At 44.9% G+C, this 15511-nt stretch overlaps 1 protein-coding gene across 1 annotated transcript in view; it reads right to left on the bottom strand.

The window, feature by feature from the left end:
- The window catches only part of abcc6a (ATP-binding cassette, sub-family C (CFTR/MRP), member 6a), a 32198-nt gene extending 18687 nt beyond the window's left edge, over window positions 1-13511 (bottom strand). Inside the window, exons 1-4 of the mRNA XM_055906860.1 lie at window positions 12968-13511; window positions 5670-5846; window positions 4700-4825; window positions 1914-2051 (exon numbers count right to left, since the gene is read on the bottom strand). Coding sequence (XP_055762835.1) covers window positions 1914-2051; window positions 4700-4825; window positions 5670-5846; window positions 12968-13009 — 483 coding nt within the window. The 5' untranslated portion in view covers window positions 13010-13511. The remainder of the gene's footprint in view (window positions 1-1913; window positions 2052-4699; window positions 4826-5669; window positions 5847-12967) is intronic.
- Window positions 13512-15511: the final 2000 nt, after the last annotated feature.

Here is a 15511-nt window from a genome sequence, read left to right as displayed (position 1 = left end):
GCGTCTTGCGGTCAGATGCCGAGCAGTTGCCACACCACGCAGTGATGCAGCCAGTCAAGATGCTCTCAATGGTGCAGCTGTAGAACTTTTTGACGATCTGACGTCCCATGACAAATCTTTTCAGCCTCCTGACGGGGAAGAGGCATTGTCGGGCCTTCTTCACGACTGTGTTGGTGTGTTTGGACCATGATAGGTCCTTAGTGATGTGGACACCGAGGATCTTGAAGCTCTCGACCCGCTCCACTACAGCCCATGTGAATGGGGGAATATTCGGCCCTCCGTTTCCTGTAGTTGTTGATGACAACCTCACACTATGTTGCGCCCAGAGTGCAGATGGGGAGAACAAACTAAATCCGGCCGCATAGTGAAAACAGGTTCAGGTTGGTATGGGGCTAGGAGTGGGTGGTAATATAGGCCTGTAAACATAGGTCAGCTGGTCTGACCAACGAGCCGAGGGAATTGGGTCTGCAAAACCAAACCAAAAATGAGCTCTGTACACTCAGTCCTTTTACCGTTGCAGTGAAATGTCTCATGTTGAGATACAGGAACTGTCTTATAATGTTGTTGCTAGTCTACCAGAAGAGCTGTCTCAAAGTTCTTCTCTGAGTTTGGCCAAATGATCAGTGCTGGTGGCCACGTGTGTGCACGTTTGAAAATGTGTCCGTCTATACACTAGTGTACAAAACATGCTCTTTCCGTGACAGACTGACCAGGTCAATCCAGGTGAAAGCTATGGTCCCTTATTGATGTCACCTGCTAAATCCAATCAGGGTTTTCACGCTCAACAGTTTCTAGTCTGTATCAAGAAGGGTCCACCACCCAAAGGACATCCAGCCAACTTGACACAACTGTGGGAAGCATTGGAGACAACATGGGCCAGCATCCCTGTGGAACACTTTCAACACCTTGTACCGATGTATTGAGGCTGTTCTGAGGGGAAAAGGGGGTGCAACTCAATATTAGGAAGGTGTCCTTAATGTTTTGTTCTCCTGGTGTATGTGACTGTGTTGAGAGGATAACACAAATACTGTATTTCCCAGTAGGTTGGTCCCAGTAGGTGTTTGCTACCTGCTCCTGCCTATAAAGTGGTGCTGACGTGCCTCTGGTCTGACCCTGGGCTGCCATGTTGGGTTGTCTCACCATCACTATCGGTTTTACCTCAGAGCTGTCATTACCGCTGGCCTAAACACTACGTGTGGTAATGTCATACTGGAGGCGATAAGGATGTGATATGGATGAGTGTGTTTCTAAAAACATGAATGCTGTTACCGTTGTGACAAATACGAGGACAATGATTGCAGTGTCTGTAAGGAAGAGACACCGGATGAGAGGAGGGGAGTCTAGCAATCTACAGAGGCTTTAGGGAGACAAGGGAGACGAGAGTTGGCGGTGTCTGTCATCCGCCCTAGCAACACTGCAGGGTTTCCTCTGTCGACTTTGGGGAGGCAATGCATTTAAACCCAAGTCATGCTAAGTCTAGACTAGAAAACCCTTGGTTCATTTTGTGGAGTTACGAATAAAGCTTAGCAGGCACAACAGCATCTCTATATCAAGCAATGTGCTCTCTAGTCTCTAAGTCTAGACTATGGGTAGACAACCCTAGACCCTAGACAACCCTTCAGGCAAACTGCTTCTGCGGGGTCACTGAGTGCAAACCTAAGCAGACATAACAGTCAGGATGTAGGCGTAGCATATTCATCCAAGTAAATTGTTTCCTAAGTTCCAAAATGACTGTGTGTCATGACTGTTTTGACAGTAGTCTCTATTAACCTTCATTCACATAGCGTGTGAGAATAATCTTGACTACTTGTAACATCAGTCATGCAGACACTGAGTATGTTAGTGCCTGTGTCATCACACCTGCTACTTTTCCCATAGACCATGGAGAATAAAGTCATGTTCTACTACCGTACCTCGTACATAACCAGCTGGATCTTTGCCCGTAGGGGCACCAGGGAACACACCACCGCCAGGACCCAGAACAGGAAGAGGAAGACGGAGGAACGACAGCCTCGTATCCTCTCCAACTGGATGATGCATATGGCCAGGACCTGAGGAGAGAGTGGGAGAGTGCGACAGTGAGTGAGAGTGAGATTAGCATGACTTGCATTACAACGGACAGTGAAAGTCAAGCGAGTGTTTTGAAAGGAGAGTCCCCCCGACTGAGGACTGGCAAGCGAGTACTTTGAAACTCAACAACTATTACTTTGAAGATGAAAATGAATCCCTCAATAAATCCTCTGTATCAGAATTCACTGTCATTCCCAGTAGTCTCTGGGGCTGAGAAGAATCCATGGCTAAATAGAAAATATTTGTACGTATTGGATTTGGCTTTTGTTGGTTTTGGAGAAAGGTTAGATTGGGATTTCCCTGACCACAGACGCAGCTGTTATCCTGCTGACTTCATTCAATAAGACAACAGATGTACAGTACTATGCCCTCCACCCCTGCTTCCTTCCATCCCTCCCTCCACGCATTGCTTTTTGCCTTAATTGCACTATATTCATTTTCTTTTATTCAAAAATGTCTCTGAACTCTTCTATTTTGTTTGAATACAGGCTGTCATTGTAAATAAAATAACAAGCTTAACTGACTTGCCTGGTTAAATAAAGGTTTCGTAAAATAAGTAGATAAAACAGGACTGATTCCATGTTTTGGGGCACCAGTGTCTATCCGAAAAATCCCTTGTCTTTCCACGGACTGTGTTTTGGCTGTAATTATCTCTGACGGTCTGTAGTTTGGTCAAGTTGAGAAGTCATCTAGCCTCGCCAGCTCATCACTAAAAGGAGAGTGTGGTTATAGAGTTTCATAATAGATACCATACTGGTTCCATCAGATCTTAAAAACGGCCCTGTTTTTAAGCAACCAGCCATCATTATTTAACATTTGATAGATCAACAACACCATAGAAACACTATATGTATGCTATAGAGTGGAGATAAATATGGTGATTGTTGGGTTAATTTCAGTTTCTACGCCTATTATCTGACTAGCCACATTGCAGGCAAAGAAACGGCCTCCAGCCTCATAATTACCAGTATAAACTCTTGATAGATCAACGACACCATAGAAACTAGCCTGGTCCCAGATAGTTTTGTGCTACCTTGACAACTCCTAAAGGTTATAGTGTGGCAAGACAGTACAAACTGATCTGGGACCAGGCTAGGTAGAAACACTGTATAGAAAAAGATCTATGCTGTGTGGTTTGATGTCAGGTTAATTTCCAAGTTTCTATGCTGCTTGGACTGTTGCCTAACTAACCACATTGCAAGCAAGAAATGGCCATTCCCGTCTGAGAGGAACCCATTTCCTTGAATGGAAGTCAGTGGGTGGAACTAAGTCCATTACTAAAACCTAACTCAATTCCCTACCTAGTAATTATACTGGAAGTCTGGGGAATTGGGGTGGAAAAATAACTCTGCGTCATGGTGTCGCTGATTACAGCAGATGGCGTGCCTTGCAAGCAGCTCTCATGTTAGGAAGGGAGAGTAACCATGACCACGAACCGGGGTGAGTCTGGTGGAATTTTTTTTCTCTCCCATACATTGACTATATGGGTCGATGAGGACGAGAAACAAGCAAAATAACGTAGTTTCTTTTGGACACAGTGTTCCTTAGCTTTACGTATGGGAAACCAGAGGGTGGTGGCTGCCATTATGGTTCTGTGTCCAGAAAATTATTGGCCTTGGCTTCTTATTTATATAGCAACCAACCAATCAACTGTAAATATCATGGCTGGTTAACTGTAGCAAGGTCTTGGATTTCAAATCCGGGTCCCTAATGTGATAAAAAAGTGACCTTTTTAAAAATGGATGCCTTGTGTACCTGGTACAAGAGATGCATTCAGTATTTCTTCACCCAAACAGTTGCTGATATTGACCTAAGAGTCTAAAGTGACCACAGGTGGGCCAGACTGTCTGATTTGGAGGGGGACTGAGTCTGTGCAGCACTTGTGTTCGGCCTCTGAGGGAGAGGGGAGTTATGGGTAGGGGGGTCATGGCTCTGTGAGTCAGCTACAGGAGGCACACTGCCCTACATCCGGCCTCCTCCGCTCCTCCCTCTATTCCAACCCCTTGCACCTCTGTCTCTGTCTTAAATCTGACGTTATACCCCCTCACACACACACACAGTAGTAAACAGGACTTTATTCTATCTAGCTGGACCTCCCATAGTGCACTGCACTGCTCTCCACCGACGTTCTTCTCAGCCTGATCCCAGTACTGTAAATCAGTGGGGAGGATGATTTGAGAGTAGAGTACAGTATGTCTTTGTAATCATTGTAAAAGTTGTCACACAGTGTTTATGGACAGAGGTCATGGAGTGCTTTACTTAGCCACTGCCCTCTCTAAGAGTAAATCAGGAGTAAACGACTCAAGCTGCTGCTATACACATGCACCCGCAGGATCTGCTGTCAGGGAAGCCTCTTTGTTCACGATTGCTCTCTCCATCTACTATGTCTCAGTATCGTCTCTTGACTTCTCTTCCTTGACAGCAGATCCTGGGGGTGCATTAAAAATATATATCATGTATTTCACCTGCTTAAATAAAGGTAGGGGGGAAAAGCACTCCCCAGGATCTACTGTCAGGGAAGAGAAGTCAACAGCAGATACTGAGACATAAACAGTAGATAGAGAGAGAGAGAGCAATCGTGAAGAAAGAAGCTGAGACAAAGACATTGGCTGATGGTTACAGTACTTACCACAGTCAAGCTGCGTATGATGGGACTGAGGAGGAAGACCATGTGGTTTTGGATCTCATGACTCCTCTCCAGAAGAATGTAGAAGAACTCCACGAAGCCAAATGAGGCCAGGAGGAACCCCAGCACCTGGAGGATGGACAGACACAGGGAGGGAACCAGAGTGAGGTCTACAGTACTGTCATTGTAATTGATTCAAACGTTTTGGTTTCTGGGGAAACCAGAAACATGCATCTTTAGCACCTAAATGACAATCTGGACTCTCAAGAGACTCTGGAACTCTCAATCCATATTGTCAAGCCGCATGTCTCCATATTGTTAGTATTTTATATACTTTATACAGACTGAAGTACAACCACATGGAACATAACAGTGGAAAGTGAGATGGGACCAAGACATTTAAATGTACATGTAACCCTCTTGGAGTGCCACCATGTATGCCATCCTATAAACTCTTGCGTTCGTCCTGTAAACTCTCCATGCTTTCTTGATTACTCTCTAAACCTTCAAGGCTTTTCCCCGCTGATATCCCTTCCTCTTGCTCGCTAAGGCATGAACTTGTCCCCGGCCAGCCCTGTATAAACACTCACCATGTGGTGCTTGGTTTTCACAGTACTTCACACTCATATTATTTCATGGCAGATATGGTCGGTGCACTCGAACACTTGCGGTTTGGTTTAAGGCTGGTCTTAAGGCTCAGGACTGGTTGGTGCAGGCTGGTTGTACTTTCGGGTTGAAACGTTGCACCGAATAACACTACAGGAGCATCCAACAGTGTGTGGTTACTGGGTATCTATTTTTCTTTCATGACTTTACTTTTTGTACCCTGCATCTGCAGGTCACTGGATGTGCTTATAAACTCAGGCTGGGTTGGCTCATAGAGATAGAATGACTAGAATGGACAATTCAAGTCACTGTTCTGTGATCATTGGACCGACCGTTGACCATATTGGGATTCTATGGGTTGGCTCACCGTCTTGGCGGTGCAGAGAGTGGAGATTCGGATGCATCCACAGTCATGGCAGTAGAGTTTGAGGGCGTAGAAGGGCGCCAACAGCCAGAGGTAGATGCACGGGAACCAGACCAGCACCGTGTTCTGGAAGCACTCTGTCAGGTCCGGTTTGTCTGTGTACCATGTTCGATTCCAGTCCTGGAAGAGACAAAGATAGACCCGTTAATATGCAGTTTAAAATTAGGATGGTAGAGAGTGGAGGAGTAGGTTTCTGCACCATTCTCTGCACTGAGAAGAAATCATTTCTTTCTTGACTCAATACAGATTTACATTTCTGAAATGGATTATTGTTCATTGTTCTCATGAGTTCATTTTAGGTACAGAATTTCTCATTCAGTCTCTAAATTGGCTGTGTTCAAATAAATACAACTCAACCAAGCTTTGCCTACTGTACTGTCAACTTGAGGAACGTCAATTTGATATATCAGTCTAACAGTTTACTCCTGTCAGGGTATTAGCCTAGTGACAGATTATTGAGGGCAAGGATTGTCAAATGAACTGCTTGATGCTGTGCTGAGTCCAGTCCAGAGAAACTGGACGCTGGCTACAGTATAATGTCCCGGTCTGTGTATCTAGGCAATGGAGAGTGAAACCACAGCAAGTCAACATAATCTGTGTGCGTTGGTTGGATGGTTGGAGCTTGGGAGTTTTTTGTCTTTTTTTCTACAGAGCTGAGTCAGTCCTGGAATATTTTAACCCACGGCTCCAGCACGTTTAAAAACTTTCCCCTTTGGAAGGGCGAAGTCAGTCAAAATATTACAGTACATGATGACGATACAAACCCACTTAGACGACAGTGGGATGTATTCTGTTTGGGCCGACCGAAGTGTGTACTGTTGGCCGAAGTTGCCAAATCCACATTGCGAGATTGGATCATGCAAGCCTGCAGCCTCCGCCGACGGTGGGCTGAAAAGGAAGGAAGTCTGACTGTAAAAGCACCAAAATACTCTTAGCCTCTAAGTGCTCTGTTGTACTCTCACCTCTCCCTGTTTACCACCTCTAAGCCCTCTAACGAGGGGCTGGGTGTCTGGCTGAAGTCTGCAGTTCGGAGGAGCTAGAGGTGCCTGCAGAGTTGCGAGAGGAAGTGGGTTTAACTACTACGGTCGGCTGGACTTGTTGAGCGGCGGCAATGCAGCATTGTGAATCACACGCACGCACGCACGCAGGCACGCACACGCACACACACACACACACACACACACACACACACAGACACACACACACACACACACACACACACACACACACACACACACACACACACACACACACACACACACACACACACACACACACAGCAGCTTGTAGCAGCGGGGCAAGGCAGACTCCCAACGGCATAAAGGAGAGTGACCACAATTCATAACAGCTGCATGTTGGGTCATTACTTAACAGCAACACCAAATGTGTTACTATACTGTAACAAATGTGTTATTCATTTCAGTTTATTTTATCTATCCCACAAGAGGCGATTCTGCTCCTACTACATAAAATACTCCAGATCATGTGTGAGGAAATTCATCCACCTACTGAATATTTTCTCCGTGTAACAGGTATTCTTCTGAAGTGCTAGATGGCTATTGACTCAATGAGTGGGAGTCTTTTTCACAGTCTCCCCTTGGCTCCTGTGGTCAATTTAGGCCTGCGAACAAACACTTTCCCAACTTTTATATAAGAATCGTAAGTTGTCAAACAAACTCAAAAGCTTTTTCTTGGTCACCTTGCTCAGCGTTTTCTGAATTGGCTCCAGCTTCTTCCAGACTGTGGTTTGGATGGAAATGCCAGGTCTATTTTTCCCTATCAAACGTCGTGATGTGAACTGAGGAGAGAGAGCCTGCATGTGTTGTGTTGTGCACCTTTCAGTTATCTGAGAGAAATGATACATTCTGATTCCTTTTTGATATCATTCAATTCTTCACTGGAATACTTTACGTCACTGCAAGCATAAATGTGTCCAAAGATCTCACCCATTTGGCATATGGAGTGTATGTGTTAGCTAAGTTGGACCTGTTCATTGTCATTTAGAGAATGTTGCAATTGTCTCGACAGGACTGTTCATCACTGCCTTTGTCACGTCTCCCAAATTGCAGAGTAGTTTTGATTTAAAATGATCTTTTCAAAACATGTTGAATTGCAGGGTTTCAGTACAATCCCTCCAGTTTGCAGAGTAGGTGTTGTCTGTACCACACCTCTCTTGCTGAATGCAGGATTCTCTACGTCAAATTGTCATTATCCACAACGCAAGATAATGACATTTGATTGATAGGGGATGAAATAATTATCTTTTCACCTTTCAGCTGTTTGACTAGAACTGTTACCAAAGTAAGATTATGGTTTTGATGTAGCCGCACTACTCTGAAGGGTTAGGGCCCCGGGCCCAGGGACATACGTTGCCACACAATTACTACATATCTGTTATGTGTTCTATGTTTCATCACCTGTAAATGTTTCATTTGAATGTTCCAGAGTTCTCCCATTCACAACATTCTGTTGTATGTCTTGTCCCACGTTGGAAACTTTGTTAAAGAGGCTGCTGGCACAAGATTAGGTCGGCCACCTTTGTATACAGTTAGATTGGTGAGCTCTGAAGGTACATCGACTGATAATGGCCATGTTTTTTCTGGCTTTGTTGGCAATATAACGGTTATGGCATGTTACTTGGTAGCAGATTGTTCTAGAAGTAGCAGACTGTTCTATGGATGAAATCTCAATTAGTGTTTGCATGTCTATTCCTGAATGAATCTGATATGTGAATATCAGGTGTGTGAAAGAGAGAAAGAAAGAGAGAGGGGGAATAGAGAGAATGACACAGGGAGAGAGCGAGAGAGGCACAGAGAAAGAGAGCGAGTGATGACAGGCGATTGACTGATACCTTTCTTCCCGGATCAATGACATTCTCACATTTTCTAATAAAAGTGCACTTACATCAACGATAGTTCACATGTGTGTCTGAATAAGGCTGGCATGTGAGTAGCAGGTCTGAGTGATAGAGAAAGAGGGGGGAGGGGGTAGAGAGAGAGAGGACAGGAGGATTGACTAATGGCTTTCTAGCTGGATCAGGGCCATTCTCACATTTTTTGAATCAAGATACAGAATGTGGAGCTTTGCTTCTATGCGTACAATTAGGGATTACCGGCAGCTGTCCACATACTGATTGATTCACATGCATTGCTGAACTTGATATTCCCAGATATCCTGACATTACCTACGGTAGCATCACATAGGATGCTTACGCTCTTTGAGACTTCAATTCTCGTGCTCAGCGTGGTGTCACTATCCATGCCATCATTCTACTTAGATTAGAATGCATGTCCAATACATTGCTTTCTTCATTAAGTGGAATGCTAGTGTGGATATTGGAACCTCGTAGCCTAAGGTCTCTCTTGGCGAGGATTATTCCTGTCTGCCTATGTGCCCTAAGTGCACTTACATAGGTGCCTATGGCTCTAATGTAATTTGAGAAAGGTCAATGCATACTGTGCAACTGTACCTTCCTTGTACCACAGAGAAGTCTACCTGGAAAGTCTTCAGTAACCTAACTTTGAATGTAAACTTTCGGAAACGTATGCCTGAAATCTGAACTTACTCTAGGTTTAAATGTGTCAACGTGTGCATGCTGGGACAGTTTGAACTGAACTCTTTCTGGACAATAAAGTCAACCACCAATGAGCACCTTATAGAAAATTGGCAGAACGTTAGTAAAAAAGACAATCCTACACAGTACACACTACTCTGCCAAGATGCATTTATCCCTGCAGAACAATACATAGTCCTGCCACAATAATTGCATGATACACTATATATACAAAAGCATGTGGACATCGCTTCAAATTAGTGGATTTGGCTATTTCAGCCACACCCGTTGCTGACAGGTGTATAAAATCAAGCACACAGCCATGCAATCTCCATAGACAAACATTGGCAGTAGAATGGCCTTACTGAAGAGCTCAGTGACTGTCCCATGTGGCACCGTCCAACAAGTCAGTTCATAACATTTCTGCCCTGCTAGAGCTGCCAACTGTAAGTGCTGTTATTGTGAAGTGGAAACGTCTAGGAACAACAACGGCTCATCAGCCGTGAAGTGGCAGACCACACGAGCTCACAGAATGGGACCGCTGAGTGCTGCAGCATGTAGAGCATAAAAATCTTCTGTCCTCGGTTGCAACACTCACTACCGAGTTCCAAACTGCCTCTGCAAGCAACGTCAACTGTTCGTCAGGAGCTTCATGAAATGGGTTTCCATGGCCGAGCAGCCGCACACAACCCTAAGATCACCATGCACAATGCCAAGCGTCGGCTGGAGTGGTGGAAAGTAAGCCAACATTGGACTCTGGAGCAGTGGAAACGCATTCTCTTGAGTGATGAATCACACTTCACCATCTGGCAGTGTACCGGACGAATCTGGGTTTGGCGGATGCCAGGAGAACGCTACCTGCCCCAATGCATAGTACCATGGTACTATGCAGAATAATGCAGAATAATGGTCTGGGGCTGAATTTCATGGTTCTGGCTAGGCCCCTTAGTTTCAGTGAAGGGAAATATTAACGCTACGGCATACAATGACATTCTATACATTCATTACTCTTCTGGGAAGGCTTTCCACTAGATGTTGGAACATTGCTGCGGGGACTTGCTTCCATTCAACCACAAGAGCATTAGTGAGGTCAGCACTGATGTTGGGCGATTATGCCTTGCTCACAGTCAGCGTTCCAATTCATCCCAAAGGTGTTGGATGGTGTGGAAATGCTTATGTTTCTAGCTCCAACAGTACAGTAATATCTAACAGCACAAAACAATACACACAAATCCCCAAAATATCAGAACGAGCAATGTCAGAGCCCGAAATGGTGTGTATAGACCATATGGACAGTATGTGAACAGAAAAGGTGTGTACAGCAGTAGTTATATAGGATTCAATGACTATATACACATGGCAGCACTATGTACATAGAGCAACTGTCTCTAAGGTGCAAAGTAGAGTACCGGGTGTGAACCGGCTAGTTGTGACTATTTAACAGTCTGATGGCCTGGAGATAGAAGCTGTTTTTCAGTCTCTTGGTCCCAGCTTTAATGTACCTGTACTGACCTCGCCTTCTAGATGGTAGCGGGGTGAACAGGCCGTGGCTCGGATGGCTGAGGTCCTAGATGATCTTCTTGGCCTTCTTGTGACACAGAGGGCTGTAGATGTCCTGGAGGGCAGGTAGTGTGCCCCGGTGATGCCGGGTTCAGGTGTGTGACCCGCCCTCTGGAGAGCCATACAGTTGCGGACGGAGCAATTGCCGTACCATGCGGTGATACAGCCCGACAGGAGGCTCTCAATGGTACATCTGTAGAATTTCTTCAGCCTCCTGAGGTTGTTGCGCTTTCTTCACCACACTGTCTGTGTGTATGGACCATTTCAGGTTGTCAGTGATTTGCACACCAAGGAACTTGAAGTTTTAGATCATACCCCAAAGATCATACTCCCAAGACATGTTATCCACCTGTATCCAAATACCTGAGGCTCGATCCAGGCCCCGAGCGGGTCCGGATCCAGAATTCTAAATAATGTCACGGGTCTGGGTCGGCTCTGATATGATTGTCACGGGTTTCGGGTAGGTGTATGAGAGAGAGAGCGAGAGCGAGAGAGAGAGAGAGAGAGAGACAGAGGAGCGTGTAGCCTGTTGTTGTTGGCGAGTCATAAGTCAGCAAAGCGGCAATAGGCTACAGTAATAGAGCCTCTGTGTGTGGCAAAAGTTAGGAGATATCTAATCAATGGAAGATGGAATTAAAATGATGGAATTAAAAGTTAAAGGAGAAGGATATGCTACAACGACCAAGAGCCAACATGTAGACTTCTGCTTAGTATTGTGAATGGAGTTGTGTTATTTGTAACTGTAGAATGAGAAAGCACATGCACTGCAGCCTCAATTAGCCTAGCTAGCTAAAGTTAGTTAGCTTTAATTTAATAGCTTCTCCAGGTTTGATGCAGTCAAGACAGGTACTACGTCATCATGTTTGATGATAAATAGCTATGCGACTCGGCTTGTTGGTTGGTTGTTGTCACTCGTCTCTCACTCCCTGCACCCTGTGTCACTCGCTCACAGTAAGGCCCCTCCCCTGCCTAGTAGAGTGGCACCTCTCTCTCCCTCTCGGACTTTATCAGCTCTGGTTAATAAAGTAGCTTAACAAAGGACTTTTCTGCTGCTCCCATCACTCGGATCGGACCTGTTCAGGATTATACCAGGTCTATACGTAAAGGGTCTAGTTATCCTCGGGTCACTTCGGAACGGATCTGTATTTATGCATATCGGATATGGGTGGGAAATCCCCAGGTCCATTTTGGAATGAGTCCAATGTTTTGGACCTGTGAAGACCTCTATTGCTAACCTCTCACCATTACCAATAACAGGGAAGGTTAGCATTTTTTGGGGGGGGTATGATATGTATGCCTCTAACTTTCTCACTCATCATTATTCAGGATTCATTCAGGATTATCCGTAATCATGGTAGCATCCACATTTTCCATTGTTATTTACTGTAAAAGTCCAAACCGGGAGTCCAAATGACACAATACATTATTTACCATTGGTATCTACTGGTCACAAAATAATCTGAAACACAACCAAAACAAACTGCAAATGCATCCTACAAGTTTGGCTGCATCATGTTATGGGTATGCTTGTCATCGGCAAGGACTAGGACTTTTTTAGGATAAAAATAAATGGAATTAAGCTAAGCACAGGAAACATCCTAGAGGAAAACCTGGTTCAGTCTGCTTCCCAACAGACACTGGGAGACAACGGCACCTTTCAACAGGACAATAACCTAAAACACAAGGCCAAATCTACACTGGAGTTGCTTACCAAGATGACATTGAATTTTCCTTAGTGGCCTAATTACAATTTTGACTTAAATCGGATTGAAAATCTATGGCAAGACTTGAAAATGGCTTTTTAGCAATGATCAACAACCTACTTGACAGAGCTTGAAGACTTATGCAAAAAGACTCACTGCCAAAGGTTTTATTTGTCATAAATTCTAACATTGATTAAAAATGTTTCTTCCACTTCCACATTACGTAATATTTTGTGTAGATCGTTGAACAAAAATTACAATTAAATCCATTTTAATCCCACTTTGTAACACACAAAAACAAAGTACTGTCAAGGGGTGTGAATACTTTCTGAAGGCACTGTATTCTAAATAGATTTCAAACAGTTGACTACCGGTACTTGCTCAAACAAGTGAACTTTTGAACATGAGGTCCATCATGCACTCACCCATAGAGGATCCAGACCACTGAGTTCACAAAAGGCATCCATCAACTCCCCTTCTCCTTCCTCCTCACTTCTCTCTGGAGTACAATATCCCTTCTCAGGATGGGCACAGGTACTGTATGAGTGAGAGAGGGTCTGTGTGTAAGAATCCTCTTTCTGAAGTAAAATATCTCTGCTCTCCGGTGTAGGCTAATCACTCAGTGTGTGTCAGTGTGAGACTTATCCTCAATGAAGGCACATTGTGTGTGTCTCTGTGTTAAGGTACACTGTGTGTGTCTGTGTGTTATGGTACACTGTTTGTGTCTGTGTGTTAAGGTACACTGTGTGTGTCTGTGTTAGTATAATACTTATGTTAGTGAAGACACTCAAGTGTTCTAGTGTTCAAGTCAAGTGTTCCTCTCTCTCTCTGACACCTTGTGCTCTCTCTGTGCTCCTCCAGCAGTTCTGAGTCCCTCTCTGTGTCTCCGCTGTTTATGAGTGTGTCTCCCTGTTAGGTGGGTGGAAGTATCTCTCTCTCTCTCTCTCTCTCTCTCTCTCTCTCTCTCTCTCTCTCTCTCTCTCTCTCTCTCTTCTCTCTCTCTTCTCTCTCTCTCCTCTCTCTCTCTCTCTCTCTCTCTCTCTCTCTCTCTCTCTCTCTCGTCTCTCTTCTCTCTCTCTCTCTCTCTCCTCTCTCTCCTCTCTCTCTCTCTCTCTCTCTCTCATCTCTCTCTCTCTCGTCTCTCTCTCTCCTCTCTCTCTCTCTCTCTCTCTCTCTTCTCTCTCTCTCTCTCTCTCTCTCTCTCCTCTCTCTCTCTCTCTCTCTCTCGTCTCTCTCTCTCTCTCTTCTCCTCTCTCTCTCTCTTCTCCTCTCTCTCTCTCTCTCTCTCTCTCTCTCTCTCTCTCTCTCTCTCTCTCCTCTTCTCTCTCTCTCTCTCTCTCTCGTCTCTCTCTCTCTCTCTCTCTCTCTCTCTCTCTCTCTCTCCCCGACATCTGCTGGATCTTGATCAAAACACCACAACTTGCTACTCCCCCTTGATAGGATGGCAGTTTGTTCCACACCCAGAATCACTCCTCTCCTCCCTCTCTCCGTTCTCCCTTTCTCCCCTCGACACCCGTCCTCTCCCTGTAGTAAAGTACCAGCTTTATCTCCCTCTGTGACCATGAGGAGTTTTGTTTTTGCATTGACACAGTTAAGTAGGTGCGATTTTCAGAGATCAAAGTTCACTCCTGGCCCCTTGCTTGTCCTAATAACCTAGATATGTATGTCCAGCTGTGTGACATCTATGTAAACAAAGGACCATGGGAATGCCATGAATTTCTTACCAGCATTTAGGTGAGAAACACTGAGCAAGAGCGGAACACACACACACACACACACACATATATATATATATATGTATACACACACACACACACACAGTAATGATTTATTTGAGTGTGGTTCATAGCCGTGCTATGCCACTCTAGCTAACCACACACACACACAGGCAACAGTAGTCTATCAGTGCCCCAGCCAGCACCATGGAGTTGACACAGAGAGAGGGTGTCATTTCTGAGATATATAGCCGTCCATGATGTTGTGTGGAATGCAGCAACTTACAGATTCGTTTTTTGGGGTGTGAATTCGGAGATTACGGAGAGTGTGTGTGTTGGAGTTGGAGGGTGTGTATGAGCAACTTTTGTGAGTGTATATGCGTGTGTGCTTGTTCATGCATGCGTCTCTGTGTGCTTGCGTGCATGTGCGTCTGTGTGTATGTGCGTGTGTGCTTGCTCATGCATACGTCTGTGTGTGCATGTGCTTCTGTGTGTGTGCTCGCTTGTGTGTGTGCGTGCATGTGTGTGTGTGGGGCAGTTATTGTGTGAGGAGAGTGCCAGATGTGAGGATGAGTAACCCTGCAGCACTTCACTTTCCTCCGAACCTCAGCCAAACCTTCAAAAGAACTCACCACAAACTCTGACCCCACAGACATCCATCCCCATCTGAACCTCATGGAATATTCTGCTAAAACCCAATAAAAACAGTCTGTGTCTCTTTAAGGGTCTTTGTAGTCTGCTTATAGGTACGGTAGTCTAACATCAGACACACTAACTGATGACCATCACCCTGGTGAAGACCCAAGGGAAAGTTCAGATGGTGCACGGGGAAAGTATGACAGTGTCTGGTAATACCGACACCACAGTAGAGAAACATGGAAAGAAGGGAGGGAGGGATGGAGGGAGGGATGGCATGGTAGAAGCAACCCACCATGCCCTCTGCTGTGTCTAGCCACGTCCAAAGAGCGTGAAAGAAAATATTACTCTATTTTTCTTCAACATGAATCATCATCGTCATAAACATATCAGTTCTTCTCAAGGTCACTTGTCTGTCCATTGTGTGAAACCTGGGGGGTAACACAACCCGGTAGTCTCTCCCTTGGAGTCTGTGTAGAATCCAATTAAATATCCAATTCAATTAGATATATCCTATTAAATGTAACTGTAGGTGTTAAGACGTCTTCTGGCCTATAGAATAAAAAAAATATATACTAAATGTATTGAGTGATACCGACATAATGCTCATATTCTTCA

Source organism: Salvelinus fontinalis, chromosome 40, assembly GCF_029448725.1.
Source record: "Salvelinus fontinalis isolate EN_2023a chromosome 40, ASM2944872v1, whole genome shotgun sequence".
Taxonomy (NCBI): Eukaryota; Metazoa; Chordata; class Actinopteri; order Salmoniformes; family Salmonidae; genus Salvelinus; species Salvelinus fontinalis.
The sequence above is the reverse complement of the archived record's forward strand: the minus strand, read 5'-3'. Positions and strand labels throughout refer to the sequence as shown.